Raw genomic sequence first — 15,927 nt, 5'->3', positions numbered from 1 at the left:
GCAGGGAACCAGCCTATTAATGTTTTTCTCGGGTGAGGATCGGGTCTGCCTTGTTGTGGGGATAAGAGAGCCAGGCTCTCTGTAAGAAGTCAAGAGGTAAGCCTTACTCTCAGGTGCTGAAATCTCTCAGTGGCATTCGATGTATGACTGGAGACGGCCACTTGCCTCTGGTCCAGGGAAGGAAGGAAAGTTGCACTGTGCTGGCCAGCATCTAAAGCTGTGCACCTACCCATCCACTTGCAAGTGAGGAGCAGCCTGATGTTTCTCTCTGCATTGTCTTTGTAAAGAGCATCCTGAGCAAATTAATCATATGAAAACAATAATAGGGCCATACTTAATCATCTTAAGAGGCAAAGCAGTAGGACTTTCTTTCCTATTCACTGAGGTGTGTGCTGATATCCTCTAACTGAGGACACTTGGCAGGTATCACAGAACCTGCACAGTCAGAGGACAAGAGAGAAGAGGATCATTAGTAATCATGGCTTCATCCACCATGTTATAGATGAGGAAATCGAGGCCCAGAGATTTACTTAGGATTGCACAGCTGCTCAGTGCAGATGCAGGACTGGGGCCTGAGCCCCCGAGTAAAGAAGCCTTGATTTCTTTACTTATAAAATGCGGATAACATTCTGGTCCTATGGAATCTTCAAGAGGCTATGGAGCACAGTAATATGCACTTGCCTTATGTTGGGTATCTGCCTCTCCAGAGGCATTGGTGTGGTTAATTAATTAATTTTTAAAAAGGTATCCTTTTTATTCATTTGGAGAAGGCTCTTGAGAGTCCCTTGGACTGCAAGGAGATCCCAACCAGTCCATCCTAAAGGAAATCAGCGCTGAGTGTTCATTGGAAGGACTGATGTTGAAGCTGAAACTCCAGTACCTTGGCTACCTGATGCGAAGAGCTAACTCATTTGAAAAGACCCTGATGCTAGGAAAGATTGAAGGCGGGAGGAGAAGGGGATGACAGAGGATGAGATGGTTGGATGGCATCACCGACTCAATGTGCATGAGTTTGAGTAAACTCTGGGAGTTGTTGATGGACAGGGAGGCCTGGCGTGTTGCAGTCCATGGGGTCACAAAGAGTCAGACACAACTGAGCAAGTGAACTGAACTATTATTCATTTATTATTTATTTTTTTTAAACATTTTACTTATTTGGCTGTGCTGGGTCTTAGTTGCACGTGGGATCTTTGATCTTTGTAACAGCATGCGAGGGTCTAGTTCCCTGACCAGGGATCAAAACTGGTTACCTGCATTGGGAATGTGGAGTCTTAGCCACTGGATCATCAAGGAAGTTTCCTCTTTATTTTTATTTATTTTTAGTTTTTGGACAGTGAATTCCTCATGGGGAGGCAGAGTAGTGGTGGTTAAGAGTGTGGATTCTGAAGCTGGCCTGTCAGGTTTGGATTCCAGCTTCACTACTTACTATCTGTGTGACAGTCAGCAAGTTTACTTAATCTCTCCTGTGTGCCTCTATTTCTACATCTGCATAACAAGGCTAATAATGGCAGCTTTCTATTAGGTTAGAGAGGGTTAAATGAGATAAAGCATTTTAAAGCCTCTAGAGCAATGCTTGGCACACACAGAGCCCCCAGTAAATGTTTACAGCCATCATTGTCATCATCATCTTTATAGAACAGATTGTATTTCCCTTTTTTCTTTGGCAGCCAGGGAACCCATCACCTAATTTGAGCCTTGTATTTATAGCTCCATGCCGGACCTAATGGCATGCATTTCTATTTTCCTAACATTCTCTGGCATTATTTATCTATTTGGCTCTCATTTCCCCCATTATGCTGACTTCTCTGTATTATTATATTGTACATATTACTGTAAACTGTTTTAGAACAAATTTGGAATTAACAGAGAATGAAGAAAAATACAACAGTTGGTTGATTCAGACTGTCTTGACTTCCTTCAGGAGGAATTTGGAATAGGAAGTGAACCGTATTATTAAAAAAATTATAGCTAATATTTTCGATGGCTTACTGTGTATTGGAGCTTCCCTGATAGCTCAGTTGGTAAAGAATCCGCCTGCCATACAGGAGACCCTGGTTCAATTCCTGGGTCAGGAAGATCCCCTGGAGAAGGGAAAGGCTACCCACTCCACTATTCTGGCCTGGAGAATTCCATGGGCTGTATAGTCCATGGGTCACAAAGAGTTGGATATGACTGAGCCACCTTCACATTGTGTATTAGCCATTGCTACACATGCTTTGTATGTTTTGCCTTAAACCTCACAGCCATCCTATGAGATCGAGCCTATTATCCCATTTTGCAGATGAGGAAACTAAGGCTCAGAGAGATAAAGTGACTTAGCCAGTAGTTGTCAGCTGCAAGCAACAGAGCCAGGATTCAGATGTGGGCCTGCCTGACTCCAAAACATACACTTTATTCCCTTTTTGCTGCACTAAGGGGTCTCTTGGACTCTTGGGGGCAAATGAGGGTTGATACTAGTCAGCTGCCTGATGTTTTCTCTCTCATCCTGCTTCTCCTCTTTCTTCTACCCTTTCTGTTGCTCGGATTCCCCAGAGCCCATGAGGGCCCCTAAAGGCCTGGCTTTTGCTGAGATCCAGGCCCGTCAGCTGACCGTGCAGTGGGAACCGCTGGGCTACAACGTGACACGTTGCCACACCTACACCGTGTCCCTGTGCTATCACTACACCCTGGGCAGCAGCCACAACCAGACCGTCCGGGAGTGTGTGAAGATGGAGCGGGGTGTCAGCCGCTACACCATCAAGAACCTGCTGCCCTACCGGAATGTCCACGTGCGGCTCATCCTCGCTAACCCCGAGGGGCGCAAAGAGGGCAAGGAAGTCACCTTCCAGACAGACGAGGACGGTAAGAGGCCTCCTGATCCCTGGTGCCCACAGACGCCGCGTGTCTGAGACTGAACTCGCCCTAGATTTTTTGCTTAGGTTTAAGCCGACTGTATGACAACAGAGTAATGATACTGATATCTATTCCTTGGAAGACTTTGGGTAAAATTGGTATAATTTCTTCCTTAAAATGTTTGGGAACATTTACCAGGGAAGTCATTTCGGCCTGGAGTTTTCATTGTGGGAGGGTTTTTAATAACAATTTTAATTTTCAAAATAGATGTTGGAATATTCAGACTTTCTAGTCTTTGTATCAGTTTTGGTGTACTCCGTTTTTAAGGGATTTGATCATTTCACTTAAGTTGTCAACTATCTTGGCATCAAGTTGGCTATAATATTCTCATTATATTTATTGAATGTCTGCGGGATCTATTGTGCTATCCCCTTTTTCATGCCTGATATTGGTGATTTGTGTCTTCTCTTTTTTTTCTCATGTTCATTCTTGGTAAGGGTATATAAATTTTATTAATCTTATACTTAACGTTCTCTTCTATTTCTTTTTAAAAATGCTTTCTTCGCATTGATCAGCTGTTCTTTTAGTTTTTTGATATGGACGCTTGTTAGGTCACTGATTTTGAGCCTGTCTTCATTTCTAACATATGCATTTAAAGCTATAAATTTCCCTCAGCTCTGCTTTAGTTTTATTGCACAAGTTTTGCTATATCCTATCTTCAGTATCATTCAGTTTAAAATATTGTCTGATTTCTGTTATGATTCATTCTTTGACCCAAGAGTTATTTAGAATTACGTTGTTTGATTTCTGGCTGGGATTTCTCTAATTATCTTTTTGTTATTGATTTCTAGCTTACACTGTAGTCAGAGTACATACTCTAATTTTGGTCTTTTGAAATTTGATCCATGCTTTATGGCCTAATATATGGTTGTGAGTGAGTGAAAGTCTTCAGTCCGACTCTTTGCGACTCCATGGACTATACAGTCTATGGAATTCTCCAGCCCAGAATAGTGGAGTGGGTAGCCGGTCCCTTCTCCAGGGGATCTTCCCAACTCGGGGATCGAACCCAGGTCTCCTGCATGGCAGGTGGAATCTTTACTAGCTGAGCCACCAGTGATATATGGTTAAATTTTAGTAAATGTTCCATATCTACTTGAAAAAAATGTGCATTCTGTCATTGTTGAGTGTACTGTTCCACTGATATCAAGGTAACATTCATTAATTTCAGAACGCTTTTTATATATTAATGCACGTGCACCTCATGACAACCCTATCTGGCTGTTTACTGTTACCCTTCCCGTTTTGCCGATGAAGTCCCATTACTAGTAGATGGGTAGCAGAGCTGGGTTTCAAACCTGGCCATCTGTTTGAGAGCTGTTTTTCTTAACAGCTACATTCTAATCTCGGCGCAGGTCCAAAGCCTTCCTCCAGATTGCTGTAAATCCCCAGGTACCCCTAAGCTCCTTGGTTAATAGTTTTCTTGTTTGTTTGTTTCCTCACATGTATAATTTTCTGTCTGCACAGCAGTGGCCCAGATATAAAATTCAACTCCTTTCTCAATTTCCGGAAAACCCCACTCACCTGAGGAAGTGTGTATGCCCTGTGCCCTGCACTGATGAGGATTTGCTGGGGGTGGGAATGAAGTCTGGAGGGGTTTACCCTAAATCGGATAAACTTAACTTTTTTCTCCTACCTATCTGAGGTTCATTGGCTGAGATCCTGTAAATTGACTGAGCAAAAATAGATTAACCAGATAAAAATAAGATAAAAATATTAAAAAATTTTTGTTATAAATTCTATTTATTTTTTATTATATATTCTTAAAAATTGAAGTGTGGTTAATTTGCAATATTGTGTTAGTTTTAGGCATAAGCAAAGGGATTCAGTTTATTATATACAATAAAATAAATTTTATTAATCTTTCCAAAGCTTATATAATATATATGTGAATATATACACACATATATATATTCAGATTATTTTCTATTATAGGAAACAGAGTTTATGAACACACGCTTTGCATATAATAGGGAGTACTCAGTGATGAGTAACTCAAAGGAGTGGTAAGAACTTGGGGTTATATAGCATCTTAACCATGGAACAATGAATTTTTAGTAAAGTGGCAAGACAAAAGAAAAGGACTTCAAACTTCTAGGGGCAGCAAATTAGGGGAAATCAAATGTATGGGGAAACTAATGGTGGTCAGTAAAGGTTGTCAGGTAGATTCCTCTGGGCTGATAAGGGTCCAGAGGTTTCTCAGTGATTAACTTCTGTCCTACCAGGTAAAGAGGGGAGGGGGGCACCTGTGCAAATTTATGTCCTACTTTTAGGCAAATAGGGGGAGGGTAGAGAATTTTTTCTTGTGTATGCTCCTATATTGCCTTCTCAGTTCAACTCAAAATAATCCTTATTCCAAGTGACATATTTTGGGGTAGCATGTATTGCTCAAGTAATCTCATGTTGACTCTCAGACTGCTCCATTCTTAAAATCTGTTGACCTTTCCCCTTTCCTTCTGCAAGGTACATTGCTGAGGCTGCTTCAGCCCCAACCCTGGCCACCAGGCCTCACTTGGCTCCTTGTTTTTCTTTCTTTTTTCTCTGTCCCCCTTCTCCTGCCTCTTTTTAATATTAATTAATTATTTAATATTTTATACTTTTCACTGAAGTATTAGTATAATACTTACGGGGAGTGTGCTTATCTTAAGTGGTCAGCTCAGCTTGGCATTCTCCTAGACTGCACACATCAGGATAACCCATACCCAGACCAAGAAAAAGCATTACCAGCAGCCCTGAAGTCCTCTTTCTGCACCCTCCCACTCACAGCTCCCAAAGGTAATCATTATCCTGACCTGTAATGCCATAGGCTGATTTCTGCTTGGTTTTGAACATTATATCAGTGGAATCATATAGTGTATATTCTCTTTTTGAATACACGTAGCTGATTCACTTTGCTGTACAGTAGACACTAACACAACATTGTAAAGCAACTATACTCCAATAAAAATTAATTTTGAAAAAAGAAAGCCGTTTTAGAAACTCTGTAACCTGGAGGATAAAACTACCCCTGTTTTCAGGACACCTGTTGTATATAATAGCCTAAACCATGATATGTTCATGTAGCAACTCTTGTGGTTCTACCCAGACTAAATTAAAACATTATACATTCAAAAAAACAAAAAACAAATGAAGCTGCTATGAACATGGGCATGCTGGTTCAAATGGACTAAGTTTTTGTTTACTTGGGAAAATACCTTTGAGTGGGAGTGTTGTTTTGGGTGTAAGTGTATGTTGAACTTGATAAGAAATTGCCAAACTGATTTCCAAAGTGGCCATACATTTGCATCCCCATCCGTGAAAGACAGGGAAGCCTGGCGTGCTGCAGTCCATGGGGTCGCGAAGAGTCAGACACGGCTGGGTGACTGAACAGTTGCAACGTCAGGGCGCTGCAGGTGCTCAGAATTCTCTCCAGTAGGAGATGCTGTCAGCCTTGGGAGCTTAGTCCTTCCAATAGGTCTGTAGATGTGGTCCTACCTTTTCTGGATCACTGTATGTTCTTTTTATGACTGGCTTCTCCGTCTCAGCTTTATGCTTGAGGTATTCGGCCAAGTGGTGTGTACAGTTCTAGAGAATTTATTCTCATTGCTGAATAATCCATTATGTGACTATTTATTCATCCTATTTACTATTGTTAGGTATTTGGGTTGCTTTCAACTATTTTACATTGGAGAAGGAAAAGGCAACCCACTCCAGTGTTCTTGCCTGGAAAATCCCAGGGACAGAGGAGCCTGGTGGGCTGCTGTCTGTGGGGTCGCACAGGGTCGGACACGACTGAAGCAACTTAGTGGCAGCGGTGGCGGCAACTATTTTAAATTGTGCTGCAAATAAAATTCGTGTAGATTCTTTTTTTTTTTGGTAGATATACACATTTTTGATGGGTTTATGCCTAGGAGTGGAACGGCTAGATTTCAGGGTTTGTGTTCATAATAAGGAGATATATCCAGTTTTCCCAAGTGGTTGTGTTGAATTACACTCCCACTAACAGTGTGTGAAAATTTCAGTTGCTCTGCTTCCTCAGCAGCACTTGGAATTGTCTTTTTCCTTTTAACATTTTGGTGGGTGAATAGTGGAATTGCCTGGTTAACTTCATTTTAACACAAGGCACTTGAGCTATTATCTTGGTTTCTGCTTTCCCCTATCTTAGAAGTTCAGCTTCCCTACAAAGGTTTATCAAAGTGTTTTCCCCAAAACAAAGAAGGCCATTCTCTTCCTAGAGGAAATTCCTGGAGCCAGCTGTGAAGATGATACCTTAAAACAAAAACAAAACAAAATCGTATCTGAAAGGGCTTCTGCTAAAATGTTGACAGTGTTTATCTCTGGGTGATGGAACTGTCGGTGCCATTAATTTTCCTTATGCTTATTTTGATTTTCTACATTGAACATATTGTTTGTGTAATTAGTAATTTTCAGACAAGAAAACATCTCCACCCATAATCCTGCCACTGTAAGGCAGTTGTTTTCATTTTTCTGGCAAATGTCTATATTTTCTGAAAACCACTCAGCTGGAACAAAATAGGAGCATTCATTCTTCTCTGCGAAATGCCTCCTGCACAGTAATGAAAATGCCAGCTGCCCTTTTCGAGTGCTCAGACGTAGGCCGAACCATATGAGAGTGCTGATAGGTATTTGCCTTGGGGCTTTATGTACATCACATCATTTAATTCCGGTGGAGGAGGTATTGTTGTCATCCCCATTTCACAGATGAAGAAGCCAAGGCTCAGAGAGGCTGAGTAGTCCAAGCATCCCAGCTAGGAAATGGCAAGGCTGGAATCTGAACCCAGGTATCTGGTTCCAAAGCTTGCTTTTCCCTGCCCCGTGTCATCTTTCCCTCGCAGTGCCTGGCGGGATTGCGGCCGAGTCCCTGACCTTTACTCCGCTGGAGGACATGATCTTCCTCAAGTGGGAGGAGCCCCAGGAACCCAATGGCCTCATCACTCAGTATGAGGTGGGTGGGCCCCTGGTGGACGGGGGGGCCCACAGGTTGGAGAGGGAAGTGTGTGGGGTGGGAGAACAGAGGTGATCATTGGCGTTCCTTCAGCTATGGCTGGGGTCCATGCCCTGTGGGCGTTGGGGGACCTGAAGGCAGAAGGCAAAGGTACCCAGAGGCCTGGCTCACCTGAACCATGATGGGTGGGAGGCTACTTCCCCATCCCTGAGCCTGCCTGCTTGCCCATTCTGCCCCTAGATCAGCTACCAGAGTGTCGAATCGTCAGACCCGGCGGTGAATGTGCCGGGCCCACGGCGTACCATCTCCAAGCTCCGCAACGAGACCTACCATGTCTTCTCCAACCTGCACCCGGGCACCACCTACCTGTTCTCCGTGCGGGCCCGCACGGGCAAAGGCTTTGGCCAGGCGGCGCTCACCGAGATCACCACCAACATCTCAGGTGAGCCCTGCCTGACCTAGCCTGGCCTCTTTGGGGAGGCCCAGAGTCCCCTGGGCACAGAGGTGGGGCTTCCTGGGAGTGGCAATGGAGGACTCCTGCTGAGATAAATGAACCATTTAGAGGGTGAGGTCAGGGAGGATTAACTCAGAGGGTTCTGGAGATGGTTGGTGGAATCTGAGGGCTGAGGTCAGGGGTCAGGGAAGCTCAGGTCAGAGGGAACAGGGAGGCAGAGGCTGAAGGGCAAGCAGTCTGAGGGCAGAGGTCAAGGAGCCTGGAGGCCTGGCCTTCCTGGTGCAGTGGCCAGGCTCCTGGCTTATGTCCTTGTTCTCTCCCCCAGCGCCCAGCTTTGATTATGCTGACATGCCGTCGCCACTGGGCGAGTCTGAGAACACCATCACTGTGCTGCTGAGGCCGGCACAGGGCCGCGGGGCGCCCATCAGGTGGGCACGCGTGTAACGGAGGGGCGGGAGGTCAGGGCGGTAAAAGAAGATGCCTGTCCTCTGACCCAGAACCCCCACCCAGGCCCGCTCAGCCTTGTCTTCCCTCAGTCTCCTCTTCAGGGTTCAGAGTGTCGGGAGGAGGACGTTGTGTGATCCTGGGCAGGTGGAAGGCCTGCACTCACTCCCCTCTGAGGCTGTGGGCTGTCTGGTGGTGACTGTCACAAGATCTTGAACAGGAGATTGTTCGGATCTCTCCAGAGGGCCTACCTCTGCCACCTTGGGGCTTTATTTCTCCCCAGCTTTTCCCTTGGGGGTTCCTGTTGAGGGAGACACAAGGATGAGCTTCCTGGAAGGCTAGGGCCTCTGGCCACGTGGCATCCTCTCTCTGGAGAGGCCGAGAGCTTGGCTTCCCTACTTCTTTGCAGACGAAGCAGATGCTGCAGTGACTGTCTCTGTTGAGGAGAAGGTGCCAGAGATAAGATGGGGTGTGTGTGTGTGTGATTGTGGGTATGATGTGTGTGTGTGTGATTGTGGGTGTGATGTGTGTGTGTGTGTGTGATTGTGGGTGTGATGTGTGTGTGTGTGTGAGACAGTGTGCGTGTGTTTGTGCAGTGTGTGCACACACTTCCTGTCGGCCAGACGTCATCTTAGGGACTTTACCTGCATAAGTCATTTGATCCTCACGGCAGCCAGTGGAGTGGGTATCAGCACCCTTATTTTCTGCATCAGGAAGCAGGCTCAGAGAGCCTGAATAATGTGTCCCCGAGGCCACATGCCTGGTAAGCGATAGCGCTGGGATGTGAAAGCCTGGTCTGTCTGTACAGCCTGTACCTTTCCTTGAAGTCATGGAGCCTCTCTGGCCCTCTAGTCCACCCGCTCCTTCCCATAAAGGCTCAGGCACTGGGAGAGGGTGACAGCCTGCACTTGGCTGGGTCCTACTTGAGAGGGTCCCTTGAGAGGGTCCTACTGAGACCCCCCCAAGAAGGCAGGGGGTTTCCCAGGTGCTCTTGACACTCTCACTTCCTCACTCCTCCCCGCTTTTGCTTTTTCCTCCTGCTTTGCCTCCCCATATTTGCTACTGCACAGTCTGATTTGGGCTGATTCCCGGACCCTAACAGGAGCTGCAGGAAGGAGTCTGCAGAGCTCAGGGGAATTTGGCCTTTTGCAGGAGGCTCAGGATGCTGGTGCCTCTGAATTGGGAGGAGTTGGGGACCCAGCAGCTTCTCCTTTCCTTGTCTCTTTGGGGGATCCTGTGAGCAGCCCAGTCAGCATCCCAGGCAAGCCTGGGATGGGGCAAGGGATGGACCATGTAAGGTGGAGAGGCCTGATGACTGTGTGACCTTGGACATGTCCCTTCATCTCTCTGAGCCTCCCTTTCCTTTGCCTTATGGTGATTATCCCAGATCAAGGTGTGCTTTGTTCACGGTTCATGATTATTAGCATCTCCTGGTGGGACTTGGGGCCAGGGGAGGCCTGACCTCGGCCTGGGAAGTGGAGGTTGAGAGGGGCCTGGGCTGGCTAATGACGGGATGAACCTGTCTGGCCTAAATCTTAGGGTGCTGGGGTGATTCCCTCCTAACTTGGGAGCTAAAAAAAAAAAAACCCAAACAAACAGCTAGAGAGCAAGGAAAAGGCATTTCTACTTTCCCAGAGTGCAGGCTGCCATTGCCAGTATGGGCTGTCACATGCCAAGACGTGACTGAGGCTGGGGGTGGAAAGATTTAAATTTGTCAGCATTCATTTATTTACTCTTGGCTTTGTTCCACAGAGGATTTGGAGGAGCTCATAGGACAAGGCCATTCAGTACAGTGATGAAAATAAATAGAAACACACAAGGTGGGATCGGGAGACAGAAACCAGGGAACAGAAATCAGCCATCAGGCCCGGGAGATGGCAGGCTCAGAGTTGCAGACCCAGGGCTGCCTCCAGGTTGGGAGGGTATTCGAGATGTAGGTTTAGTGTGACCTCGTTTGCCTGCTCAGTGACTGGCTCCCCCACTGGAGGCCAGTTCCAGGAAGCCCAGAGCCCCAAGTGCCCAGCATAGGACTCATGTCTGAGCTCAGTAAAAACTTTCTGGATGAATGAATGCATTGTGTCTTACTCGAATTTACTGAGGCCTAGAGGGAGCAGTTGGGAACCTGGTTGGAGCCCAGGGCATGAGGTTCCCAGGCCCTGGGAGTCAGGGTGGAGCTTTAGGGCTTGGTTGGCTTGAGCAGGGCCCACATACTTTCAGCCTTAGTTACAGTAATAACAGCTGCCCAGGCACTGGCTGCTTGTTAAACTTGCCTCTTTGCTCACCTCTACCTTATGGAGCCATCCTGCAATCATTCCCATTTTACAGAGGAGAAAACTGAGGCCCAGGGAGCTTAAGTGACTTGCCCAGCTAGGAAGAGACAGAGCTGAGATGAGGGCTGTCCTGAGCCTGACCCCAAAGCCCGCACCCTTAGTCACCAGATGGCTCTCCCTGTCCTCTGGCCACCGTGACCACTGCCCTGTCACCTCCCCATGTCCAGTGTGTACCAGGTGATTGTGGAGGAGGAGCGGCCGCGGAGACTCCGGCGGGAGCCTGGCAGCCAGGACTGCTTCCCGGTGCCGCTGACCTTCGATGCGGCGCTGGCCCGGGGCCTGGTGCACTACTTTGGGGCCGAACTGGCGGCCAGCAGTCTGCCTGAGGCCATGCCCTTCACCGTGGGTGACAACCAGACTTACCGCGGCTTCTGGAACCCACCGCTTGAGCCCAGGAAGGCCTATCTCATCTACTTCCAGGCAGCAAGCCACCTGAAGGGGGTAAGGGGCCGGCCGGGGTCGTGGTGGGGGCGATCCGGGTGGGGGACAGGCTCAGGACAGATCGGAGCAGGCTGCTGCAGAAGCTGGAGACAATGCCCATCCTCCATCCTCCACCCTTCCCCTCCCACTAGCCTTATTCCCCACCTTCCCCATACTGCGCCCAGGCCTCCCGTAGCCCTGTCCACCTCCGCCTGCCGATCTGAGCTCCGCCCTCCTAACCCCAGACACCTTCTCTCCAGTACTAACCCTTTCCGGGGGGCTTCTTCTTGATGGCTCAGATAGTAATAGATTTGCCTGCAATGCAGGAGACCCGAGTTTGATCTCCTGGGTCGGGGAGATGCCCTGGAGAAGGGCATGGCAACCCACTCCAGTATTCCTGCCTGGAGAATCCCAGAGATGACAGAGGAGCCTGGTGGGCTTTTCCTGGATTCATGTCTATCCAAGCTCCCAGTGTGGTCCCTGCCGCCTCCTGAGGCCCTGGTCTTCCAACTCAGGTTCCTCTGGCTCCAGAGGGTGTCCCTCTCCTCTTCTCGCTTTCACCTGAGCTTGGAGCCTAGGACCAGCCTCCTCCCTGAAGCCCCGCCCTTCTCCAGGCTCCTCCCTCCTCGGATTGCTCCTTTCCGTGCTGCCCTGTAGCCAAGCGGACCCCTGGACCTAAGCGCTACCCTCATTTCTGAGCTCCTCCTCCTTACCCTCTCCTTGTGCCTTTTTTTTTTTTCCTGTTCCCGGCCATCTCATTCCACTTTCCTAAGGCATCGCCCTATCTGTGGACCCCTCCCCTTTTTGGCCCCTCCGTCCCTGGTTCCCCCTCGACCCTCCTGCTGGTGGGGTGTGTTTAGTTACAGTTCATACCAGAAAAACTCTGACCAGAGCCAAGACAGCCTGCCTAGGGTTGCCTCTGGGGAGGGTCAGGTCCTGGCTTCAGCGGTGCTGAGACCCGCCCCATCTGTGCCTCCAGGAGACGCGGCTGAACTGCATCCGCCTCGCCCGGAAGGGTAAGTCCCCCTGGATTCAGTCCTTCAGCCACGGGTTTCTTACTTGCTGGGCTCTGGGGAGGCGGACGCTGGGCACTCAGGCCTGTGGGAGCAGAGGCAGGAGCTCTGGCAGACTGGTGGGGGCCAGGAAACATTCCCCTTCTTGGGCCCTACGTGCCCCATCTCGAGGGCTCCTCCTCCCAGCCTGGGCACACACCCTCACACCACCGTGGTCGCAGAAGGGGCCTGGCAGAGGGTGAGCCACTGAAGTTGGGAATGGGGTGGTGGGTACTGGACCCTGGTCCCGGAGTCTGTATCTGCCCCCTTTCCTGTGGGGAGGAGAAGGGGGATAGCATGGACCCTGTAGTGTCGGGATTGACGCTGCTCCCAGATGAGGAATGTGGGTGGTTCCCAGTCCTGAGATGCCCTAACTGAGCCCTCCATACGTAATTCTCTTCCCTTGTTGCCTCCCAGGAGGGCTGGAGGCTGCGTCTGAAGGCCCCACACACATCTGCCATCCCCCATCCACTGAAGGATGGGGAGGATTTGAGGCAGGAGAGAGGGGCATCGCAGTGGGCACCACAGTCCTGTGCCTGCTGGGCTGTTCTGATGAGGAGCTATTCCAGATAGGGACACAGGGCACGTAAGGCCTCTGACCGGGGCATGTGGAAGGTGGGAGGGGCAGTGAGAGATGGGTCTGATTGACTGAAAGGCGGGACGCGTGCTGAGGATGATGGGCAGATGTTTTTGCGCACCTGTGTGTGCAGCCTGGTTTATTCCTTGGGGCTTCAGTTTAGTCGCTCAGTCATGTCTGACTCTTTGCGACCCCCATGGATTGCAGCACGCCAGGCTTCCCTGTCCATCACCAACTCCTCGAGTTTAAGACCCCTGCAAGCAGGGGGAAGGTGGTCCCCGCCTCCCCTCTGATCCTCTGTCCTGTGTTGTTCTCCCCAGCCGCCTGCAAGGAAAGCAAACAGCCCCTGGAGGTGTCCCAGAGGTCGGAGGAGATGGGACTCATCCTGGGCATCTGTGCGGGGGGCCTTGCTGTCCTCATCCTCCTGCTGGGGGCCATTATTATTATCATCCGAAAGGGGTGAGTGAGGCCAGTGCCCTGGCCCACCTGGGGCTTCTGCCTGTCCGAGGCCGGGTGAGCAGAGAGAAGGCTGAGGGCTGGTTGGGCAGCCGCCTGGCGGGCGTGTGGAGGGCTGCCAACCTGGGCATCAGGCCTGTGGATAGACCCAAGCCGGTGAGGGGAAGCCTGAGACTGTGCAGATGGAGCTGCCCCAGAGTGGCTTGGCTGGAGCCCAGGTCTGGCCGGTGCCAGGTGCCCCTGTCCAGGGAAAGGCTCTCAGTGGCCGCTGCCAAGGAGCCGTGCTGGGAGTGGGCCCCACCCGCCTTGCCCGCCTTGCCCGCTGGGCTGTTCTGATGGGGATGGTGGGGAGGTAACCTGACTTGGCATCCTCAGTGCACGAGAGATCTTCTGCCATTGCGTCTGCCCTGAGCACGGGGTTGGCGCGTTATCCCTGAGCAGTGGGGGGTGGGGCTCACTCCCCTTCACACGGAGGACCCTGAGCAGCGGCTCTTCCCAGGCTCCATCTTCTTTTGGGCTCAGCTTACCCTGGGCTCTGTTACTGTTGATCCCTGAGTCCTTCTGGGCCCGTGACTCAGAGGAGACCTCCCTTCCTGCCCTTGCCATTTCCCAGGCCTCAAAGGTCCAGCCTTATGTTTGTGTGGGAGGCACTTTCGGGTACATTTCACAGTGGCAGAGTGAATACCAGCCTGTCTTAGAACCTAGAACTTATACTGTTTTGGAGTTTTAGAAATCCAGGATGCGAAATTCTGAGAATCTCCAAGTTAGAACTGTGGAGGCTCAGAACCTGGACACTGAGAGCTGCCATTGTAGTCCAAGGATGTCTAGCCTAGTGGTTTTCCCATCTTCCAAAAGCAGCAGAACCTATCTTCAAAACACTAAATAAACCCCTCCCGAGAGCCAGTACATGGAACACTAAAGACTGAGCCTTGGTTTGGAGCTCGGTGGGCTTCTGAGACCCTGCCCCACCTCATTCTCCTTGCCCTACCTCATTTCCTACCAGGCAGCCCCAGGACACTGTGGTCCCAGCCCCTTAGTTGAGGAATGGAGACGCTGAGCTCCAGAGGGGGCAGAGACCTGCCCGAGGTCACCCGGGAGCCAGGGGCAGAGCCTGCTCCATCCTCTCCCCTCTGGGCTCTGGCTCTTGTGGCCCTTGCTGCTGCCAAGTTGGGCACGCGTGGGTGGGTTGGCTCTGGGTCTCTGAGCTGTCAGGAGCAGATAAGCAGGATCCAGGGAGATGAGGGAGAACTGGGCAGGGCCCCCCTTGCCTGAGGCCCAGCACTCTCCCCAAGAGTCTCGGGGTGGGGGCATGCCAGCAGTGGGGTGCTGAGATGGTCTGTTCAGGGCATCAGGCTCTGATTGTTCCCTGTGAAGCTTCCTGAGGCAAAATCATTTAAACTGTCATTTAATGAGTATTATGCTGTGCCAAGAGCTCTCCACACATCACCCATTAGAACCGTAGTTACTGATCACCTAGTGTGTACCAGGCGCTGTTCCGGCACTCGGGAGACATCAGGGAATTTTTCCTTCCTGGATCCTGACTCACAAAGCAGATCTAAGTTCCTTTTCACAGGTCGGGAAACTATTATTAAGGGACTCGCCCATGTCACTTTAAGTAGCAGGTCCTGACTGGACCCAGGCCTGACCGCAAAACTCATCCTCCTTACGGCCAGGCATGTGAAGGGCCTCACCACGGCTGGCACAAAGTAGTTCCTGTCAGGGGCGAGGCCCTGGGGTGGGGAGCGGCACAGATAGAGGGCTGTAAGGGAGGGATCAGATTTGGGAAATTGCAGGTGGTATTTGAGTCTCTCCAGATCTACTCTTGAGGAAGATTGGCAAAGTAGGGAAGGTCACCCACCCCAGCAAAGAGAGAGCCAGGCCCAGGAGAGGATGGATGGGTCAGATATGCTACCAGGGCCTCACTGGGAAGCCCTCCACTTCATGCAGCTGCTACTGGAAGCCTCTAGGATCCCTTCTCCATAGCTACCTGCCTCCGCCCTGTTCCTTCTTAGATCCTCTAAAAGCCATTCACCCCCCTTCTGTAGCCCCTTGCTGCTTTCCCCCGAATCCTACCTGGCCTTCCGGGTTCACTGTGCTCTTGAGGGCTCCCTCAGTCTGCACTGTGGGTGCCATGGGGCAGAGCAGCTCTGGCAGGGATGGGGGTGTTCAGATCAACCTGGGGTATGGATGAAATGGACAGATTAGGAGGTTGCTGAGGGAGAGCAGCCCCCAGGGAGCTCCTGTGCACCCAGGAAGGAGGCACCTGGGGTGGGGAGGAGGTGGCTGGGAGCAGGTCTCAGCTTCTTCATCCTGCCCCCTGGAGAGTAAGGCTGGATGCACCTGCCCCTGGGAACTCTGGG

General features: G+C 50.2%; 1 protein-coding gene across 3 annotated transcripts in view; it reads left to right on the top strand.

Annotated features, from left to right (window-relative positions):
* Nucleotides 1–15,927, top strand: part of PTPRU (protein tyrosine phosphatase receptor type U) — an 87,315-nt gene that overhangs the window by 34,683 nt on the left and 36,705 nt on the right. For all 3 annotated transcript variants that reach the window (XM_069578783.1, XM_069578782.1, XM_069578781.1), the window contains exons 8-14: nt 2,533–2,841; nt 7,725–7,834; nt 8,075–8,276; nt 8,614–8,716; nt 11,230–11,503; nt 12,462–12,498; nt 13,432–13,570. In XM_069578783.1, coding sequence (XP_069434884.1) covers nt 2,533–2,841; nt 7,725–7,834; nt 8,075–8,276; nt 8,614–8,716; nt 11,230–11,503; nt 12,462–12,498; nt 13,432–13,570 — 1,174 coding nt within the window. The remainder of the gene's footprint in view (nt 1–2,532; nt 2,842–7,724; nt 7,835–8,074; nt 8,277–8,613; nt 8,717–11,229; nt 11,504–12,461; nt 12,499–13,431; nt 13,571–15,927) is intronic.

Source organism: Ovis canadensis, chromosome 2, assembly GCF_042477335.2.
Source record: "Ovis canadensis isolate MfBH-ARS-UI-01 breed Bighorn chromosome 2, ARS-UI_OviCan_v2, whole genome shotgun sequence".
NCBI classification, from domain to species: domain Eukaryota; kingdom Metazoa; phylum Chordata; class Mammalia; order Artiodactyla; family Bovidae; genus Ovis; species Ovis canadensis.
This window is presented reverse-complemented; position numbering and strand designations above follow the sequence as displayed.